Here is a 22925-nt window from a genome sequence, read left to right on the forward strand (position 1 = left end):
CTTTCCCATATGTCCATGTCTTTCTTGTACTTGGGAGCCCCAAACTGTACCCAGCACTGCAGATGGACCCCATCAGTGCTGAGCAGAGGGGGAGAATCACCTCCCTCAGCCTGCTGGCGATGTTCTTCCCCATGCAGCCTGGGAGGCTGTTGGCCTTACTTGCTGCGAGGGTGCTCAATTTGGTGTCTACCAGGACCCTCACGTCCTTTTCTGCCACACTTGCTTTCCAGACTGTTGGCTGCCAGGGTGTCTTGGGGCATGAGGCTCTTCCTCTCCAGGGGCAGGGCTCAGCAGTAAGCTTGAAAAGGAATTGTTATAATGGGTGGCATTTATGGTGCTGATTACAATGCAGCTCTCTCAGCAGTCACTGAAAATAGGTGCTTATCAGGTTTTTTTATGTGAAACATTTGTATAAAATTTTGTGCTTTTGCAGAATATGTAAATGGCTTATATATAAGAAAAATTTTCATAGAAGATACGCTGTTGAACAGAATTTAAACTGCTTGGATTGCGTAGCCCCTCTGAGCAATGCATTAGGAGTTATTCCACAATTGCACTAATTGACTGCAAAGCCATCGCAGTGCTCAACAGCAAAGACATTAAGTCTACCAAGGTCTTTTGTCTCCATTGGATATCTGGCTGTTTTGAGTACTTTGCACTACTCTGCCAACCACCATCTTGATTCCTTTTATGAAATTAAACATCTGTTAGAATGGCTTAACTCTTGAGCTTATTCTAAAACTGATGTTTCAGAATAAATGTGGAGTAAAGCTTTTCTTTTCTTTTTTTTTTTTTTCCCCCCTCCAGGAAATCTTAAATTAGAAATCCCTAGGCATTCTCTGTTGCAATTAAGTTCTATCCAGCTGTCGCCGATACCATCTTAAATACTCAGGTTATTTAGCTGGTTTTTATCTGTGTTACCGAAATTGGAATACCATGTTCATTTAAGAGCTGATCCTGAGCAGTGGAGCAAAAGTCGATTTCTTTTCATTTGTCTGGATTTTATAAAGTATAATAGCACTTTGCTGTAGAAATTCAAAAGGCTTTCTTGTTTTCAAAGGAGGGCAGAGTATAATGCGTGGTGTATTCTTGCTACCCAGCCCTCTCTGTCCCCAAGACAGCGGTGATGGCTGCCCTGGGAAGGCACCTCGGCTGCAAATTAGAGAGAATACCTGAGGATTAAATGTTTGTGCCTGCTCTGTCCTTAACTCTCTCTGCAGGTTAAAAAGAGGTGTGTACTTAATGATTTGGCTTTCTGTGATCAGTAACCCCAATCTACAAAGAACCAGCTCACTCCACAGGGCTACTGAGCATGAAAGGGAGCAATATGCTGTGGCTGCACAATGTGTCTTGCCTAGGTCTTGTACCATGACTCCGAAGAAAGAAATGATGAAGAGCTAATAAGATGAGGATGCTGCCCTGGAAAAGCTGAGCAGCTTGTCCCGTGCTTGTGTGCAGCTACTTGCTGCCTAGGGAGAGTCCAGTCCTCCCTCCAGGTAGAAGAAGGGTGGTTGGTAGAGGTGGGAGCTGCATTCACCTGTCATGGTTTCACATCTGGAGGTCCATACCTTCTTTTATAGCCTCTGATTTTCAGTCAGTATCCTAACCTGCTTTTTGCAGGAGTAAAATACGATAATGAATAAACATTAATACCTTGGTTTAATATATGTTTGTATTATTTTAAATGTTGTATGGGTAGCTTTTGTAGTTGCATGTGATAGAAGTATTCATTAAATAACTTCAAGCCCAACTAGAATGCTATAGTCAAAGCGATTATCTCATGTGTTTTGCATATTTTGACACAATTTTTCTTCTGTTTATCTGCTGATGCAAATGAAAGTTATTTTTCTGGCTTTAAGAGCACCTTAACAATCCTCCTCTAAACCAGCTGAATTCTAGTTAGTCAAAATGTGGACTGAACATGGAAAAATATGTAATGAAGGCAGAGTGCTAAAGTTTATGAAATTGCCTGAAGAAAGAAATACCAGCAAAAGATCTTTACATTTTTAATGTTTTGCCACAAGTGATTTATTCTTTGCTGATCTAAGTATGATGTGAAAAAGAAGTTTAGTTTCAGGCATGTGTACAGCACTGAATTTTCCCAACTTTATCAAGTCTGCATACTGTATCTGAGATCTGCTAGAGGTGAGTTTGTGTATGTAATTATAAGAATTTAGGCATGGAAGTTATTGGACTAGAGTCACCAATTAAAAAAAAAAAATCCTTATCTGTCTCATTTAAGGAGAAAGAAAAGGGTGGAGGTCTTGCACAGAAATGATTACACAAGTCAGCTGATGATTTATCAAGTTGTTTGTTCATATTCTGTTGGCATTAGGTGACCCAATTAACAAGAGTTATCCTTAGAGGCAAGAGGGGATGTTTGTTACAGAGAGGGGCCCGTGACTAAATCAGAGAAGCCTAAGCCAGCTTGATTAAAAACCCCATTGCTGCTCTCCTTTCTCATTGCTTTTCAGCTCCTTCAAGGCACATCTATATGCAGTTCTAGGTTAGTGAGACTGTGTGAGCTCCAGGGTTTGGTCATATGGGCAGCCTCACAAGTCGTCTTCCTCCTCCTCCTGCCTCCTTGTTGTTTCATCCTAGTAACACCTTTGTAAAACATTGGTTTAACAGCGAGTTGCTTTGTTGAAGCGTTGCCTGACACTGGGGATCCTTTGTGGAAATGATAACTTAGAACAATTTGTAGTGTGCCAGAGATCAAATAACCTTGTGGGAGGGGCAGCTGGCAAGGTGTGGACTGGGAAGGTGCCTGCTGAGAAAGCTGTGGCAGATCCCTCCAGAAGTGGTCACTGCAAGCTCAGAGCTCAGCTGGGTGCTTGCTGGATTCCGGCTTTCTCCCTCTCCCCTACATGGCCTCACCCTATGCAGCATTTGATGGAGGAAGATGCCCAAGAAGCCCATCAGCATGTCCAGACAACCATGTTTTGCTCTGTGTAGAAAGCAGAGATGAGTGTGGGTGCTGCAAATCGGGACTTCTGTTTCACATGCCATCTTAATAAATCAAGTAAAATAGGTCAGAGAGAGGACTGAGATTCTGCTCTGTCTTTTTAACCCAAGCGATTTTTGTGGGAGCCCAGGCAAAGTGGACACTTGTGAGCTGGGCACTCCTGTACCAGGGCTGGGCAGGTAAGGACGGGAGAGATGGAGAGGCAGAACAAGGTGTGAGGAGCTGCCTGTGAGGCACGAAGGCACTGCAAAACCTTCCACACAAATGTCCCTCTGCTTGGACATTTCTGTGCCACAGGCCTGATGAAAAAGAGTATCTGTATGCCTGGTTACTTGTGGTTTTCACTGGTAAAGATGTTGCTCTGTACCCTGTCAGATTTGTAGTGCAAGTAATTAAAAACAAATAGCAATACCTAAGCAGATGAAAATTCATCTTTTAGTCACTATGGCAACTGAGTTCACCGATGGATTTAATTTTCTGCGTGCTCTGTCTGAATTTCAATGCCCGTGTCTTAGGGATGGTTTACATTTGAAAATGAGGAAAGTACAGAGGTAGTTTAGTTTAGCTGAGTTTATTTCAAGTCTGTCTTTCTTCAGAGAAAATGAAGATAGATTTGTACACTAAATATTGGGCTTGGGGGAATGGTCTGTTAATGGCATATTTTTTAAGGCTGAAAGCTGCTGAGAGCTAAGGGGGCTTTATATCCTTAGTCTGATGTTTACCTATTTTAGTTCCAGAGTTACTTCACTCTCAACAGCATATCAAACTGCTATGAAGTGTGGTTTTTCCTTTCCCAAGGTATAGCAGCACTGGAACTTCCTCCACTGTCACCTCGAAGTAAGAGAGAGAATGGGTGTCTGTAAAACAAAGGCTTTTGTTTCAGTATCGGGTTAATAGGAACGTATTTATTGTGGAGATAAGTCTTGGCTATTATTTATTTATTGTGTTTTTCAGGTGCTGCTAAATCCAGTCCAGCTTCTAAACCAGGATCAACCCCTTCTCGCCCATCTTCAGCAAAAAAAGCTGCACCGAGCAGCTCAGCATCCAAATCAGATAAAGATTTGGAAACTCAAGTCATACAGCTCAGTGAACAGGTAAATTTGCTTTAGGCATAAAATCAGATGCATTCATTGTCACAGGCAGGCATGAAATTTAATATTGCCTTCTGTTGAATGATGCTCTGCAGAATTATGAGGCGGGAAAAAAGATTGAAATAGCTCAGCTGGGAAGAAAAAAATAACAGTGATATATTGTTAAAAACAACATCTGACAGAGATGACTGGTGTCTGCCAGTGTTTTTGAAAGATGATCTTAGGAATGATGGGTAAGTTTTGCTGAAGATGGATAATTTTGGTAGATATTCAAATGTATCTTTTATTTCAGTTGGATAGGAAAAATCCCAGTAGTGTCTTTGCTTTTGTATTACAGATTTTAAATAAATAATTCTAAAATAAATCATTTTGATGTGTTGTTGTGGAGAAAACAAGCCTGCGGTACCAAGGTGTTAGAGATTTGCTGCTGAGTCAAGACCAGCTCATTGCGTTCTGCCTTCTGGAAGGAAGGCATTAAGAAGATAACACACTTTTTTAGTTTAAAAGTGCCATCTACCTTTGTGAGAATACTCAGTCAAACAGGGTTTTGCAATGCAATTTATCAAGCTTCAGAATTTCTTTAATGTTAGGAATGTAAGGGCTTAATTTTCATTTACGCTATGGAGCTTTACACTGCGTGGTCATTGCTGGACAGGCAAGGGAGTCTGCACTGGATGTGAATAAGTAACTGCATGTGGCTCAGTACTGTACTGTCAGAATGGTGTAAATGCCACAAGTATAAATGAGGCCTGATCCCTGTATTTGTCCTGGATGAGGGAGAATGGAAAGGAAGATCCTCATATTTTAGAGTCTGAGCTGCCTGGCAGCTGCATTCAGGAAGAAATTGTTATTCTGGATCAAGTATAATTTTCCATAATTAAGGGCATTTCAGTTTCAGACTTCCATTGACCTGAACCATAAAGATTTTGGTTTGTTAGTGCACGGTTTGCAAATTTTTGGTTGCTGTTATACACTTAAAGGTGGTGGAAGGAGAGCCACAACCCAAACATAGTGTTGTACGGAGTCAAGGTATAGTCCTGAGCAGCAGAGAGCACAACAGGGTCCACCAGCCTTCCAAATGGACTCTTGATCGTTGCTATAACAAAAGAGTTTTTAAATATTGCACAAGGAATGGAAGTGTATCTTTTTCATGGAATCTTTTTTTGTTTTAATCAGTGTAAGAGTGGAGTTCAAGTGTTGGCTTCATGCAACTTAAACCATGACACTTGTACTCAGAAGTCAAAATGTGTTTGCTTCAGGAGGAAGAGTTAGTTGGGATCTGAGCAGCATAAAAATATTTGATCTTTACTAAAATAGACAGTCAGTATCACATCCACTGCTAATGTATTCCTAGCAAGTTCGATGTGTGAAAACCTCAAGCTTTATATACAAATAACCCTGGGGGAAAAATGATGATTTTGCCCATCACCAAAAAGGAGAAGAAATTCTGAATATGTGGAAAGTTGGTGTTTTAATAGTAGCTGGTTTTTAAGAGACCTCTAATAGCTAGAATGGTTTAGAACGCTTTTTTTTTTTTTTTTAACGCTGGCAGCCTCGTTCCCCGCTAATGGTTACTTGTGCACTGTGGGCGTATAATACAAACCAAAAAAGCTCTGCTGCAAGCAGCTCTGAGACAGATTTTTCTGACCCCCAGTCTGAACATGCTGGAATAGCCAAACTGCCTGTGTTCTACCACTCTCTAGCAACCATGGGGATGAGGGCAGCGACCACTTTCACCCAGTTACTGTCTTGCTTATGAATAAGAAATGCTGAATAGTATCTGTGGATATCTAATTCTTGTATGGATGTAACAGCCTTTTTTTCAGTCCTTTCATGGATGGCAGCTAAGGGAGATTGAAATATCTGAAGTTCTATGCAATTTATAGTGGAAAATTTTAAGTAGTGGGGGTGTCCCTACACTCTATTTTACCATAGGGTAGCTTAATGAGCTATTTGCAATAACGGTAAGCTGTCCATAATGTTTTCTAGTTTAACGGCTCCCAGCAATCTTAAAGTTTCTCTTAAAATGGTCCTAGCTATTGGCTTCGTCTGTGCTAGTAAATTGAGCGCTTCCAAGGAGTGTCACTGTGCACTAGAACTTGATTACCCGTAACATTAAAATACTAAAGTGGTCCCTGCTGTGTTTTTGGTCTGTGCCAACTAATGCAGTCTGAAAAACTTTGAGCGCAGCTGAGGAGTCAGCACAGACCAGGGACCATTACCTGTGGAGAACGCTCCCAAGAGCCATTAACTGTATGCTAGTATACACATAGTTTCTGAAAACAGCACTGTTTTGGCTCCATGTCTGCAGTATGTGCTTAATCTCCAGTCTGGTTCTGCAGTCCTGTAAGTATTCGTACTACCAGTATGGGCCATCAGAAAAAAGACCATTTAGTAAGAACTACTGCCTTTGCCCCCGTTGCCGGGATTCCAGAGGGGTACTTTTGGCCAAGAAGTAGAGCATGGGACTTAGTGTACACTGTTCCTCATACAGGGTCAGCTTTTTGGCATGTTCATAGAAGGAGAAAGTAGGATGTGGCTGTGCTAAGTATCTAAAGAAAAATGAATTAATGTGTCACAGACAGGTAGCTGATATGTAACTGAAGAAAAGTGTGTCTGGTTTGGTTATAACAACATTTACTGTATACTGTAGTTAATTAACTATATGCATATATACATGCTTCAGTGACTCACTTAAAATGGAGTGAATGTGATCGAATGAAAACAGGAGCATGCCTTCACAGTTAAGGTCAGAAGGGGAGATGGTCTGAGCTATTAGCTGCCAGTCAGAAAGTTCATTGTTTTCCCAATCTCTAGCAAGCAGAGAGTAAGAGATCTGGAAGTAATTATGTTCTTGTTCTCTCTGGATTCAGGTGTCGCTCTCAAGGAATATGCTTCCTCCATAGACCAAAATATCGTAAACTCTTGTTCTATTTTACTATTCCTGCTTTCATGAATAAATAATTAATTTTAAGGTTATTGTATCCATCATAGATTCAAACTGTCAAGGGAAAACTTGGGTGTCATGCTCAGGCAGCTGGTCAGAAATGGGTTAGTACGTGAATGAGATGGTCTGAGATCCTGCCCTGGTAAGAGGTCAGTTCTGCTGTCTGACACCTCTGAGAGTGCAACCAAGGGTCAGATAAAGGCATCGCTAGTTCAGCAGTTAATCGAAAAAGGAACTGATAGGATTTAGTAGGCTGTCAAAGCATTGTTTGAACTCTGCTGGTATTTTTACCAGTGAAGGACATAAATTAGCTTGCAGTAGGACCAGCAACACAGGACTTTCTATTAAATGGGATCAGTTCACTGAAATGGAGTCTGTGATTTAATTTATTTAGCATGTTTTATTTAGAAAATTGTTTGTATAATTGCAGGCATTAAAATGTGGATGCTGATTTGGCTGTAATATGGATGTGATTGGGGTCATTGTGTTTACTGTCGAGAGCTTCATCTGTGATTGTTTGTTGATTGTTGCACTGCTGTCTTCTGAACTTGAGAGCTATTTACACATTATGCTGATCGTGTATACCCTGTTGGACAGTAGTTTATCTGTTATGCTCCCGTAGAATTGTTCTTTTTTAAATATCTATGTATGTGTACATATACGTATATGTCTGTATAAAAATATGTTGCAACATCTGTCGTGATTTTTATAGGGAGCCTAATCATTAACAGCTATGTTGCTCAGAAATGATTTGCAGCAGTCCTAGTGGTGAAATTGAGACTGACAGTGTAGCTTGAGGACTCATGTGAACAAGGCTGCAAAGAGAAAGATACTTGGCATTTGAGAGGATTTATGGATAAAAGGAGCACATCCATCAGAGCAGAAATGCCGTGGTGCAGCTGGTCACAGCATCAGAGTACCAAAACACAGGTCTCTAGCAGTATGGTGAGTGTGGAGGCAGGAAAGGAGAGGTGAAAAAAACAACACAGTGCAGCTTACACTTGCAGCTGGAGGACCTTTTAATTTCCTAACTGGACTGTTTCCCCGTGTGACTGTTTCTGCTAGTTCTACATATTTTTAGGCAAGGAGATCCTGTACGTTTCAAACGACTACACAGGCAAAATAATGCAAGTACTGAGCTGAAAGTTTTACTAAGTACCATTACAAGACACTTCTGGCAGCTTTGTTAAGGCTACTTAAGGCTTGTCTCCTGATTCCTGAACTGCTGCTTTGGGTTTCAGTATAAGAGATCACTGATAAAATTGACATTTAAGGATCAAGGTTGAGATGTATCCAGGAGGCACAATGGGGGTGCTTGATTTACTGTTATGTAAGGTTCAATCTAGCACTTCCGAAAAAAATAGACTTTATTTTAAGCTTTAAAATTGGATATATATTTAAGATTGTTTAGGATGCATAATTTTAGACTGAGTTGTTTTGTCTTTAGTGCACCTCAACTGATGCATCACATCTTGGTTTATATGCAGGTACATTCATTAAAACTTGCACTTGAAGGCGTGGAGAAGGAAAGGGATTTCTACTTTGGCAAATTAAGGGAGATTGAACTTCTCTGCCAAGAACACGGGGGAGAGAATAATGACCTTGTCAATCGGCTAATGGAAGTCCTTTATGCTTCAGACGAACACGTAAGTTCAAGCTTAATGTCTTTTATTTAGAAAAAACAGCTTAATTTCATAAAAAAAATATTGCACAGAATTGGGTCATATCCTGTATTTAGGTCAGCAGAATTGTAGCAGCTAGGATTTCCATGCCTCTTCCCCCAAAAAAAAGAAGTTTGCATTTGCAAACAACAGACTTTTCAGCTTTGCAAAGGAATTGGTTGCTCATCACTGCTTTGGTGTATTCTAGGTTTACTGAAGTTGATCTGGAAGAGGAGGGTGCCTGTCACTATTTTACATTGATTTCGTATAGCTTTGAGCCTTAGTTTTGTGGGGTTTTTTTACCTGCTTTTCTGCATAAAGTCTTTTACTTGTGTTCTTTAACATGTTGAAAATCACAGAGATTGACAGAGGTGCTGTTCAGTGTTTGCAGCTGTGAACCTTATCTAGCCCATGTGGCAGTGTTGTAGTGTGTATGATGCAGGTTGCCAAATACACAGTTAAATCTGCAGAGATAATGGTCTTCAGCATTTTTTCTTATCCTGTTGCTGTAGGCAAAATTCTTCCCTGTACAAACCTGGTAATCTTCTATTACCAAAATTTCAGAAACTTACTGTCTGTGAGATTAAGCAAGAATCTCATTGCATCTTAGGCTTAGTGCTGTAGACACATAACAAAGCAAGAAGCTGCAAAGGGTGCTGGTTAAATTCCTCAGATACATTCAAGGATAATGATTCAGTGGGGATTTAGCTGAACTACTCCCATTCATGTTCACTAAATCCCTGTACGCGCTGTACTGATGATTGACCCTTCAGTCTCCACCGAACGATGGCTTTGGCTCCAGAGTGTATAAGCATCAGCTTAATCTCTCGGCAGCACTGTGGTACCGTTGGCTGTCCTATATTGCTTCCCAGAAAGCCATTGCAGCAGCAGTCACCTGACTTAAAAAGTTTTATATCAAAGTAGTGCTGAAAGTACTACTACCTCACATGGTTTTCTAAAAAAGACTAGTAGAGCATCGATGAAAGTTAGGTGCAAGAGCGACATGAACTTGCCACTGACAGGGGCCACTGCTCAGATGAGAAGTGACAGGGGAAAGAGGATTTGTTCAGCAGTGTAGGGGGGAGTGCTAGAGAGGAAAAGGAGGAGGAAACCATTATTTTTCACAGGAATAAACAATAAGACAAATTTGCCAAGCACATGATAACAGGCTAAGAGTTACATATATGTAGTGGTCAGAGAAAATGTCTTCTGGATTCAAGAGCAGTGATTTATTTATAAAGCGAAGCCAGAAAAATCCCTCTTCTCCTCATACCCCTACCACATCTGTCTGTCTGTTGGCTTAAACAGCAAATGATTCCGCGCCAAAGAATGCATTTGTTGCTTCTCTTCCTGCAGTTTTCCTTAGTGGCAGAGCACGTTGCAAAATGTTCTACTTCAGTCCATGTCCCAGTGGTTTATCTGCTTCCTGCTGCCGAGCCTTTCTCTGTTGAAAGCATCATCTGTGCCGGTTCATTAGCTACGACCTCGCCTTTATCAAAAACGTGCTTGCAGTTGGAGGCTGGGTATGTCACCTCAGCAGAAGAGCACTGTTTCCCCAGAGAAGAATACAGAGACCATTCCCCATGCAATTTCTTGGTACCTTTTAGTGGGAGACTTCATCTCCTCATCTTCTGGGCTGCTCTTCCTCCCCAGCTTAGCAGATGGACTATCATTTACTGAGGAAAGACCCAGATGCATTAGAACTAAACCAAAGACTCTTGATTCCCTTGCTGATGCAGATCCTGACTACTTTTTGGTTTTGGACTTTGCCATCTTGTTGCCCTGCTTTGCCCTTCAGTTCTGCTTTTTCTTTCTCTGTAATAAATTTGTCCCAAGTTAAATTCAGTATCTCACAGCATTTTACAGGTTAATCCCTTGCTAACAGCAGTTTGGCTTTCCCAATCCCCAGATAGGAAATATCCCCAGTTCCCAAACCACAGGCAACTCGAGAATTCCTAGCTTCTCACTAATGAGTTGATTATAAATCCATCTTTTTTGGTTGTGTTTTTTTTTTAATCTCTGTTTCAGTGTGTGTCTCGGTTATACAGAGGCAAAGTGGGGAAAAAAAATTTCATTAATTTTCAGGATTTATGACATTTATAAATGTTACTGTGGCCATGAGGCTTTTCTTCAGGAAAGGGATGCACAGGAATGTAGCTCTCACGTTCTGCACAAGTGATCCCTGACCCAAGCCTTGTGCTTTGAATATTGCAACTAACTTGAAGTTGTTTTCAGTTCATACTTCAAAGAACTGCTTGATAGCAATCTTGAACTCTTCGTTCCTAGCTGTAATTTGACAGGCATCTGCTGTATTTGACATGGCACAGAGATCAAGTCCTATTTTCCGTACCAACTGTTCTTGCTCAGAAAGGACAAATCTTCCTTTATACTTAATTTTCTGTTAAGCTTAAATCCTTCTAAAAGAAAAAAATACAAAAAAAAAATATGGACAGCGCTTTAAGTGGTCACATCTCCCAGTAGCTTATAGGTCCCCCATAAGCAATTGTAGGCTGTCAAGTGAATTGTGTGTAGAACAACTCAGAATGCAAGTAGAGAGTTTAGTCCCAATAAAAAACATTCTCCAGAAATTTGATGATTGTAGGACTATATTGGAAAGATTTTTATCAGGTTCATGTGATTGAATGGGGAGGTGCAGTTATTTTTTCAGAATTCTAAGTCACAGTGTAGTCTCAACCATATCACTGCATAAGCTTCCATTTTAATTCAATAAGGACTAAATTTTCAAGATTTTTTTTTGGTTTTATGTTTTGGTCCTGATTTTGGTGCGGTTTTGAGTCTTTCAGTACAAATATTAATCCATTTGGGTTTCTTGTCTTTAGAGGTGCTCTTTTGTGAACCTCATCACTATCTCACACCGTCTTGCTTAGGCAAGAGGGATGTTGTATCTGCTGGTATCATTTAACATTTGCCTGGTCAGTCTGTAATCCCTTGTGATTTTTTAGTTACAAATTGCTCATTTGTAAGCCTACTTCCTCATCAAAAATATCAAAGTTGACAGATAATGGTGTTTTAAAAAGATACATTTGGGTGATGAAATGTGGCTCCTACCATTTGTGCTACAGCTGCTGTAGGCAGCATTGGGACCTTGCATAGTTCATGAAGCATTTGGTCAAATGGTCTTACAGTAGGAGAGCTTCAAGCTGATGAACCAGAAGAGGCTCTGTGTCTATAGTTAGGAAACCTGGATCTATGCAGGTCTTGGCATAAAGAAAAAAAAAAAAAGGCAGGAAAGCTTTTGCTATCCTACATAGGCTGTTCTGGTTCTGTTCCTGCAGAAGTTGAGTGAATTGCTGTCTGTTCCTGCAGAAGTTGAGTGAATTGCTGTCGTTTGATCTATCAGTTGCTCAGCTCAAGTTTCCAAAAGCAATTTGTTGAACTGTGATTGGTTTTGGATCTTTCAGCTTTAGCGGCTCCGACATCTGCTGCTGCTTTTGGAAAAGGCACCCAGCCCCTCAGCAGCTGGTTTGCATAAAGTCTAGGTCTTCAGTCCACAGGCACACCTGAATAGTTTGAGGTGGGTGGATCAAAGGGCCTAAAGAGAGCACCTCTTGCTGTGGGAGACGGAGATGACCATGGTCATGTGATCCAGGCCAGAAATAAATAGATCTTCCATGAATTTCCATATTAGGGGATGCTATTCAAGGAGATTCCACAGTCCCAAGGTAATTTGGCTTAGTGACTCGTGTCTTGCCCATTTCATGTATTTATACAAGCTGTACATACTGAGAAGCACGTGTCCAAGCCTCAGAACAGCTTCTGAGGCAGTTACGTAGAGATTTGCCATTTCCATCAAAGGTAAAGCCTGGCAAGAGAGGAGCTACTTCTCTTCTTCAGAGCTGCAGGGTAGGTTCCCAAGCCATTCGTTGTGGTTAGAGGCTTTTGCTATTACACGCGTGAAAAGATAATGTGTACGTGACCTACAAAGCCTGCATGAGTGGGCTTTCTAATGGGTCTATCATAAACTCTACATATGCAGAGCCTGTGGAACAGGTGCATTCCAGAGCAGGTCATGCTGACACATAAGGGGGGTCAGGATGGATGAGGTTAAGAGAACACAGCTCACCGGGATGAAACAAGCTTCAGTTTTCTCACCCTGTAGGACAGGGTCACGTTCTCACAGCTGTCAGCTTCTCTCTGTGAAGATCCTCTGCAAGTCTTGCAACCCACCACAGAAGTTGTGATTTTTAGATACTATGCAAAAAAGCAGTTTTGACATGATGTACCCTCTGTATGTACTCAGGGCATTGTTCCCCCACCAAGGGGCCCTGACATGCTGAACTGCAGTTGCCCCGACTGCCATGTGTGGCTTCTAGCTGAAAATAGCACCTGAGTGTTAGAAAGCTTGCTTTCAATTGGAATTTGTTTCTGTATCTGGTAAACAGCTGAATATTTCCATTGTATCAGCAAATGTTAGGAACCTTTTTCTCCTGTTCTTGCCCTTAGAAGTATGAATATTTTATTGCCAGAAGGGAATTTTCTTATTGCATAAGCTGCCCTGAACTATTCTAGGAAAACTCAGATTATGGCCTCCTTTTAATTTTTTTTACCTCAAGTTTGAAAACTTAATGGTATCTCTTTGTTAAAGCCTGCTGTTCAAGCAAAAATTGCTGGGAGCCAGGCGAGTTCTGCAGAGGTACCGCATCAGGGGTGCTGCATTTTGAATGGCAGCTCAGTGCCTTGGAAAAGTCTTTTCCTTCAGAGCTGCCTGCAGCGGAGCGCTGCTAATGCAGGGCAGAGAGTAGATGTGGGGGATCTTTTCGGTGAACTGTGCTCCAGAAAGCTGGAAGAAGCGACTTGAGAGGAAAGCTGTAAATCCAGCTGCGCTTAATGCGAATACAGAAGTAATGCCAGCCAGCATTCTTGAGCTCTGATACATCCAGGCCAACTCAAGATACCAGGTCTCTTGTCTCAAAATTGGGAATTGTTTGAAACCGGTGTCACCTGCAGCGAGGATCTAGCCTTCCCTTCGGTCAGGGATTCTTCTCCCAATAAGAATGTATATTCAGCGAGACAGCTCTGGAAAACACTGTGCATAATGATTGTTTGCAAACGGGAAGTGTTTATTAGTGATTAGTGCTTTTAGTAGTACCTCTATTAATTAGTGAACACTGGATTCTTTTTTTTTTTTCCCCTCAAAGAAAACATATTTGCAAGTCTTTGGTTACATTTTCTAGATAGCACTACAAATCACTGTTTTGATAACCTTTGAGCTGTTTAGAATGGGAATATTGTTTTGGGAAAGCAGTATGTCTGAACCCATAAAGGAGGCCAAGTTTAATTTTTAAAGCAGGTGATAGCAAAAGCGTCTTGTCCGTTTAGCAATGTAAGCGTGGAGCGAGGATTGTATGAAAACTACAGCAGACAGGTTCAGAATCCTTGGGCAAACTGAAAATGAGAGGACGTTAGGATACTAAGATACAGCATCTCACTGCTTAGCTATTTAGAATGTTCACTTAGCAGAACAGTTAACAGTCAGCGATGCTGAAAACTGACACATTATCTGGGGAAGTATCTGTACTGCATAATTAAAAGTACAGTAAATACATTTTATTGTAATATTACAGGGTCCTGCTTTTCTTGAGTAACAGCTTGCTTTGTACTTAGGTGCGTGAAAATCAGAAGCTGTAGACTATGGCAAGCACTGTGGGGTAAGATTATATGAGAAATGCTTTTTGCTGAAGAATGTTTTGGGGTCTTTTTCTCCCTGCAGGAGAGCCACACAGAGGAGCATGAAGGTGAAGAGCAAGTCCATGAACAGCCCCAGCAGCAGGAGGAGTACTGACTCACCCAGCGTCTCTGACAATTTTCGTTTTGTGTGAGAACTTTCTTCTGGAGAATGGAACATGTGCGGCCTCAAACTTGAAATCAGTTCACTCCCAGTCTGCCATTAACATTTATGTACCATAGTGAGTGCCAGCCAACCACTGCATTCTGTACCCATACTTTGCCAAGATGCATTTGCAGACGTCTTCTTTCAGTGTATCTTCCCAAGAGGTTGTAGGGCTACATCACCTACTGTACATCACTGCAACTTCACCACTTGGCTGCTTGAGATTTGTTCTGCTCTTTAAAAAAATATATATATTTATTTTTTTTCTTTTTTTGTCTTAAGTGAGATACACTTGTAACTTGTTCTAACATATTTATATTGGCATTTTGTGTGGCAGGAAGTACCGTACCACTAGCTGTGTCTCTCACTTTGTGGTGCTTTCGCATTTTCTAGTACATCTGCCTTGGGGCATAAATTTGGTTGTACAATTGGAATAAAGGGATACAGTGGAAGTCATACTCAAGCCATACAAATGAGGTGTGTTGTGGAGGAAAATGCTCATGTTGCTTCCGTTTTATTCCTTTCCTGCCTTCGCAAAATGGAAGGCAGAGCATCTGTTTCACTAGGAGACATTTAAACCCCTGTGTTAGAAAGCTTGTTAGAAAGCTGCATGGCATGGTTTTTTGGCTTATTGCTGGAAGAACAGACATCCACTTAAGATTTTGAAAACCCTGCCAGTTTCCTGACTAGTCAAGAGACATTTCCCAGCTTTTCTTCCTTCCTGAGGAAATCCAGTCCCAGCCTCCAGCTGCAGCTCTGCCTCCGCAGAGCTCAGCACTGATGGAGGAGAGAAATCTCCTTGGACACAAGCATAGCTGCAGGACGAGATCTCTGCTGTCACACTTGGCTTCCTGCCCCTCAGAAGAGGACGAAGTAGGTCAGCATTTCTTTTCACTATCCTTCCCCACTCTGCTGCCCCAACCATAAAAGTATGGAAGATAGATATTTTCCTCACTAGTGCAAGGCACAGGGAAAAAAAACCAGTGACAGCACTAGCCCTGACCCCTCCAACTCCCTTTAAGTGGGTGGTGGACTTCCAAAGCCATTTCCAAAGCACGAGGAGGCAGTGGGGAGTCCTTTTGGAGACAGAGCACACATCAGAGAGGGGGACCCACTGGCCGAGAGGCACAGAGCTGGTTCTGTGCTTGGCTGACCCTTCTCTGGTGAGGCCAGCTTGGCGCAGAACTACATCTGCCCCAGGGATATCTGTGGTGAGAGCGTTCCCTTCCCATCCCATGTGGTCCCATCGCCCTGTTCTGAATGATGGTATGTTATAAACAGGGGTATCTTGAAGTGTATAAAGCATTCCTTATTTTTGTCATAAAACTGTGCATTGTAGTCTCTCTGAATATTTAATGCTTGGTATTCTTAGTCTCCCTCTTTTTTAATTCTGGATGGTTTTGCTGATTTAGCAGGTACCTGGAAGCCCCATCCCAGTCAGCAGTCACTGAAAAACGCCAAAGCCTATTGAACAGCTAAATCGTCTTAGACCTTCATAGGCTTCTAATGCAAAAGTTCCCAGCTTACGCTTCCATAGAAAGGTTTTCAATTAATCAGCCCTCTGGCACACACACATGCACATGGGGTTTTCTGTTCCTACTCAATCTTTCGCAGCTAAGTGGCTCCTAGTTAAATGTGAGAACCCTGCTGTTGTGTTTCACCACCGACAATATTTAAAAAACTTTTAAGTGCTAGAGAGGTATTTGCGGTTCCTTGATCGCTCCCCCTGCTCGGCAGAAGAGTTTCTGGACCCTGCGGGCTGAAGGTTACCCAGCCCGGCCTCCAGCATTGACCTCGGGTCCTACCCAGGGATGAAGTGAAATTACTGCAACCTGTAGGACAGCGCTTTCCCGTTTCAATTGGTTACAGATAAGGTCTGGTTTATAAAACTGTGTATATTCCGAAAATAAGTATTTCCAAGAATCACCACAAATGGGGGGATTGTCATTTTTGTTGTATTTGTGTTTATTAGAACATATGTACCTATTACAATTGTCATTGTAATAAACGGTAGTTCTTCATAATACTGTTGAACTGAAGAGCAGTTACTAATTTTTTCCAGTCTCCAGAATGTCCTTTAACCTGTATGGGATTTCTCTTGGGGCATGGAGTTTTGGGATCCAGGCTATAAACTTAACTTCATCAGCACCAGTGCTTGCTTACTGCAGTTCATCCTTCTGCTAATAATACCTGAGCAGATGCATGGAGAGCATGTCAAGAAAAAATGTTTTTCTGAAGGTGCAAATAGTTGGGTTGCTGAGCTCCCTGGAGGGTTCGTAGCCAGGCTGTTGTGCCTCTCTCCTTTTCTCTCCTTGAAGCACATATAAGAACAAAGTAAGATTAAAAAGCTGAACTTCATTTCCTGAAATTTCCTTATATCCTCTTTCTGGTCTGAGGGCCGTAGCCCTCTCACTGTTTGTACCAAGTGGGGGGACTGACTGATGTAGGGAGCCAGGGCAGTAAAGTACCTCGTGGGCACTAGAAATTTGGCTGTGCTGAGGGGAGAGCGATGCTCTGAAAGGTGAAAGAGTTGTCCTTCTCCCCCCACCCCCTGTGAGTAACCCATTCTTCCGTTATGGTTTTAATATGCATTTGTAATTACCTTTACTAAATAGCACACCATAAAGCTTTGGTTATATATTAAATGTAAACTGAAAGGAATGTAAACATATGTATTGTTAATTATAAATAGATAAGTAACAGCATAATAGATAAAAAAAAGTCTTATTCAGATGTATCAGTCATTTTACATTATCCACCAATTGTCGCATGGTAGAGTAGATTTTTGTCTGAATATGTGAATAACTTGACTTGCGTTTATCTTTTTACATATTTAATAAAAAAATATATGTTAAAATCTGTCTAGCTCTAGAGACTATTCAAAACATTCTAAAAGAATACTTTTCTGGTTTAAATACATATTTTTGTTTCATTAGTGACTGCACATGGGAGCAGGAAGAAAAACGCAATTGCTTTAAAAAATAAAAAGTTCACTTACTCCATGTGCGTAGGTAATATCTGTTTCCCCAGAGCTCAGCAGCTGTATCCTCTTCTACAAATCAAAAAGGAAAATGCATGCATGCATGTGCATGGGAACAGAACAGAACATTCTTTACGGTGAAGGCTTTCCAATTTCAGAGTACTAGATCTCGTGTTACATCTGTTTTGAGACAGCAATAGCAAAATTCACAGCAGCCAGGAGGTGAAGAGAGTACTACAGCATGGGCACTGAAGCTTCCAGTGGGCTTCTCTTGCAATTTACTGATGAATCTTTAGTGCAGTACCTAAAAGCCAACTGCATTTTAGGTTAAACTATTGGGTTTTTTGGAAGGGGGAAGCTTCGTTTTAATTCTCACGGCTCTGATCTTTTGCAGCATGAGCAATGTTGTGGCACTAGCTGCCGCTGAATCTCCAGGGCTTTGAGCCTTGGGTCAGGACCTCTTTTTGCCAGGTTGAAGCTACTTGGTTGTGTGCCACCACCGAGAGGTAAGCTGGGCCCCCCTGCTGCCCTCTGGGTATCCCTGGGGCTGAGGATGAGCCACTCCCCAGCCCCACTTTGGGAAGGTTTCTGGTGCAGTGGGAAGAATGAAGCAGGGGCCAAGAGGAGTCCATTTCAAGCCCACATGCTCAAACCTGGGCAAGCAGTGCTAGTTTAGTTGCTTTTCATAAGAGTAAGGCGGAAGCATGTCCTTGGGCTAGTGCAGATGCTCATCAGCATAAAAAAGTTATATATTTTCTAGTTCAGATAGTTGCAAACTTTCTGCCGTTGTGACCAATTTTTGTTAGGCTGTTGAGTCATCTGCATACTGTTACCTGACTGCAAAATAAACGCTCTATGAACAACACATTTTTAGTCCTGTTCATTGAACCAGTCACCATCTAAGATAACTATTAGATATATACAGTGTGCAATACACAATTTGTTTTTATAGTTGTCTTTATAGAGGTTGTAGTGACAAGTTGCCTTAAAAAGGAAAAAGAAAGTAGTTTGCCATGTCTGGCCAGAGCTTAATTTCCTTTGAAAGTGATCCTGTATTTCTCTTTAGAAAGGTACAAGTGCAGGCAGGTTGCAGCAGTTCAAGTTTTATGATTTCATTTAATGAAGTATTTCAGAATAATCCATTACAGTGCATCAAATTGTGCCACTTCTGTGACCCTTATTTCCAACTTGTAAATAAGTGCAAGACAGAGGGGAAAGGGAAGCCTGTCCACAGAGTTCCTCCAGTACAACCACATTCAATCCAGAGGTTGTATTAATGTATTTGTTTATTGTATTCTAATTCTTTTTTCATCAGGAATTCCTCCAGATACTTTTGATGGACAACTTAAATATAAACTGTTGAACTAGGTGAGACTTTGGTGGCAGTGTATCTGGTCTTGGAAGTAGTATCTAACTTGAAACAGTGAGACTGCTGGGTGCCTGTCTACATCAAACTCGCTGTTCTTCTTCAAACACAGGCAGAACTACCTTTTTTTAACAACCCTCATTAAACAGCTGTCAGCCTTACTCTTGAAGAGAGCCCTTGGGCTGTTAAGGAGGACCTCTTTGGAGCCCCTGTGTGCCCTGGGCATCATGCAGGACAGGAGCACAGCCACCCCACCAGTCGGGAGAAAGGCTGGAAGATGCTTCTCAGTGCTCCAGCTGTACCTCTAGAGCCGGGCCACAGCAGTTCTGGAGGGCACTTGAGCCTCGCCTCCCTGCCCTGGGCTGCAGCAGAATCTCCAAACCCGCATGAACGGGATAACCTGTGTCCTCTGCCTAACTCGAGCCTTAAGCTGCTTGAACTGTGATTATAGGATGATGTCCATTTGCGGAGTGGAACCAACTCCCCCACAAAAAAAAAATCAGCCCACTGATGTCATGGTAGGTCAACTATTGTAACAGGCAGTACAGATTTAAATTGCGGCTGTTCACGAAGTAATGTCTACTGGGTGTTCAGCTGGAAATACTAATAGAAGCTACTGATCTAAGGGTCTGTTCACTAGGGAAAACAATTATCAGGCCAGTGATGAAGCCAGAGAAATAGTCTAAGAGCTGAAAAACAGGTGAACTGAAGGCTCAGCAGCTCAACTACATTTCTGCTCTGCTTCTGCCAAACGCGATAGGTAACTAGTTAATAAACATGCCAGTCCCTTGTGCAAGAAACGTAATCTAATGCTTACCTTGGGAAAAGTGGACAGATCATTTCATTAGTGCTTCAAGGCCACAAATTCCCTCTGGCTAGGGCAGTGTATGAAAAGAGATGAAACTGGAATTCCTACTCCTTCCTCCAAGGCATGCAGAAAGCTTACATATATTATAGCTTAAGTGAGCAGTTTACATCTGCATGCAAACATGTAATGTTTAAAAAAAAGCTTTTATTGTCTCTTTTTTTTTGTTATCTAAATTTGTTTCAAGCACACAGGCAAATAATGACTTGCTTAGCATTTTGCACTCATGAGGTTTGACTAACCGGTTTTGTAGTGAAATATGAGAATCTTCAAAGGTTTGTTGGCCAAATTTATTCTCAGCTGGTTACCTTTATAGGGTATATTGCTTGCTACAGAAATATCAACAATGTGCTTGTTACTGCCCAGAAAATAAGTATAAAGACCAGTTGCTGCTATATGGAGGCCACATTTCTGACAGATATAGGTCAGACAGGGAAAAAAGAAATTGTGTATTTCAAAACCACTTTACTGTGCCCATAGCTTTCTGAGCTCATTCTCTCTTCATACATTCATCTGAGGTGAGGAAAACACTGAATCTAAGCCCTTCAGAAGGTTGTATGGAAGAAATGCACTGTGAGAAAAATAAATATGGAAAAAGAAGCAGGCACAGACGTCTGAGGGGGAATGACAAACAGGGAGGGGTTTCATTGTTGAGGTCCCACTGGTGACAAGGCTGGGCAAAACCAGTGCTAGTTATAAACCATCAAGGATCTCATGTAACCCAGCATGGGTTTATCCAGGTTTTTGGACACAGTGGCAAGGAGGAGGAAGATTGAGCTTCAGAGAGAGTAGTAACACGGCATCAGTGAAGGGAATAAATCTTAGCAGCAAAACAACTTGGTAAACACTTCTCAGCTGGACGAGAATCTTCCTCTGAGATGAAGCATCTTCTGCATAGCTCATTGTCGCAGTGGTTTGGATATCTGGACTATTCTATTCTTTGGTTATTTTAATCAGATTAATTCCAACTATTTTTCACATCAGAAGAGTTGCGAATCTCCACATTAAGTGCTACAGTCTGATTATAGTGCAGGTGTTCACTCCTGGACACGTTTCTTCAGGGAAAAGATGTAAATGTTCAAGTGCTCACTCAACTGCTTCCCCTAAGGAGAAATCACAGAAATTAGCAACTGGTTTTGTACGTGCTTCACAAGTCACCCTCTCTCTTCTCCCAGACGGGAAGGGCCCAAACACAGTCCTTATATGCTTGGAGACATAGAAGTACATGGGGATCTCTAAGTATGTGAGCAAGAGAGCTTTGGGCTTTACATTCCTCTTGCAGCACACTGATGGGGTGTTAAATCTCTACAGACCAGATTCAGAGATGACATAAATTGTGATGGAGCCTGGCCCCCTTGATCAATAATGAATTTTGACCAGATATTTCCACTCTGACCTCCACCAACTGGCCTGCATCAGTGCTGCAGTAAAATCTACTGTGATGTCAATGTCTGCTGACAAAAGGCTTCTTTTGAAGAAAAATCCTTACATCCCAGTGGTGTACCTTAAAGAATGCTGACCAACTCCCTGTGAAATGAGATCTTTGCCATGCAAAGAGTTTTGTCTAAAAGCAAGCCCCCATTAAGATACTTCCCTAAGGATTATTTAACAATACTCTTTAGAAAAGAGGGCATTGATTTTGAGGAAAAGTTAATTTAAGCATAATTCAGATGACAATAAATGACAAATCAGGTATCTAGCAGATACAAAAATGGTGAGACTGACTGAACTGGAAAACCACATCTCCAGCTTGAGAGATGCTAACAGAGGGCCAAGAAAAGATTAGAAACTGGGACAGCTATTTTGCTTGCAAATTCAAAGCAAAGTTAATGTTATGAATTCTATTCATGTCACTTTATATTTTACCTTTCTATTATTTTTCAGTCAAGTAACCTCAGGAAAGAAGGGGTGGGAGCATTCATGCCATGTGGATCAACTGCTACATATAACCACTCCATAAATATTCCCATTGTGATATGGTTAAAGCTGATACTAGTCACTGAAGTTGCTGCATGTGTGGAAAGGCACTGCCTGCAGTAAACTGACCTTTTTTTAAAATTATTTATACTGAAAAAAAACCCCATAAGCGAACACTCAGGCTCCAGCTAGAGAGTGTAGGAACTGTTCCCAGACCCCATTGTCCTCCCACCCCAGTGCATCTCTCCCGTAGCTGCTTTGCAGGTGTCTCCTCACCACGCAGACGCCGTAGTGCACGTGGGCTGCTGTGACCAGCACGGTGAACAGGGCGAGCGCTGCTTCTTCCATCCAGCCCAGAAGCCCGGAGATGGATGCGTAGACAACCAGTGCCAGTGGGAAGAGGAACCAGTGGAAAAGGTCTGGCCGGGTGCTGCTCATCTGGCAGATGATCACCTTGCACTGTCGAAGCAAAAGGCATCAGGTGAGAAGCACTGGGTCAGCCCAGGGGAGGTCTAAGCAAAAGCACATCCATTTTCTCCACGGGTTGCTTTTGACAAGGGTAAAATAAGACCAGAGTTCAAAATGGGGCTTGTTTCTGGTGAGAAGACTACTATAGATACACCTCTGTGCCTCACTGTCCGCGAGTCTTAAAGGACTTACAAGTAATTTAAAATATACCTTTCTTTTCTGCAGACAGTCCTGTGACATATCAATAGGAGCCAGCAGAGTGCCCGGGTGGCCAAGATGACCAATGGCATGCTGGCCTGTATCAGAAATGGTGTGGCCAGTGGGACCAGGGCAATGATTCCCCATGTGTTGCCAGGTCTAGTCGAGAGGTGGCATCCCTGCCCAAAACAGGGAGGTTGGACTAGATGATCTCTAAGGTCCCTTCCAGCCCATGCCATTCTATGATTCTATGATTCTATGATTGTCACCCTCTACTCAGCACTGGTGAGGCTGCACCTCCAATCCTGTGTTCAGTTTTGCGTCTCTCACTGCAAGACAGACATGGAAGTGCTGGAGTGTGTCCAAAGAAGGGCAACAAAGCTGCTGAAGGGTCTGGAGAACGAATTCTGTGAGGAGAACCTATGGGACCTGGGGTTGTTTAGCCTGTAGAAAAGGAGGGTAAGGAGAGACCTTATCACTCTCTACAACTACCTGAAAGGAGGTTGTAGCGAGGTGGGTGTTGGTCTCCTCTCCCAAGTAACAAGCAATAGGACAAGAGGAAATGGCTTCAAGTTGCACCAGGGGAGGTTTAAATTGGATATTAGGAAAAATTCTT

General features: G+C 42.0%; 2 protein-coding genes across 2 annotated transcripts in view; one reads left to right on the forward strand and one right to left on the reverse strand.

Moving 5' to 3' along the window:
* The window catches only part of MAPRE2 (microtubule-associated protein, RP/EB family, member 2), a 37753-nt gene extending 22299 nt beyond the window's left edge, over nucleotides 1–15454 (forward strand). Inside the window, exons 4-6 of the mRNA XM_009879401.1 lie at nucleotides 3920–4059; nucleotides 8491–8649; nucleotides 14396–15454. Coding sequence (XP_009877703.1) covers nucleotides 3920–4059; nucleotides 8491–8649; nucleotides 14396–14467 — 371 coding nt within the window. The 3' untranslated portion in view covers nucleotides 14468–15454. The remainder of the gene's footprint in view (nucleotides 1–3919; nucleotides 4060–8490; nucleotides 8650–14395) is intronic.
* A 5309-nt stretch (nucleotides 15455–20763) lies between these two features.
* LOC104281417 (ethanolaminephosphotransferase 1-like) overlaps nucleotides 20764–22925 on the reverse strand; it is a gene marked incomplete at its 5' end in the record, with an annotated part of 25888 nt that continues 23726 nt past the window's right edge. Inside the window, 2 exon segments of the mRNA XM_009879403.1 lie at nucleotides 20764–20829; nucleotides 21920–22102. Coding sequence (XP_009877705.1) covers nucleotides 20764–20829; nucleotides 21920–22102 — 249 coding nt within the window.

Source organism: Apaloderma vittatum, unplaced genomic scaffold (genome assembly GCF_000703405.1).
Source record: "Apaloderma vittatum isolate BGI_N311 unplaced genomic scaffold, ASM70340v1 scaffold17012, whole genome shotgun sequence".
Taxonomy (NCBI): Eukaryota; Metazoa; Chordata; class Aves; order Trogoniformes; family Trogonidae; genus Apaloderma; species Apaloderma vittatum.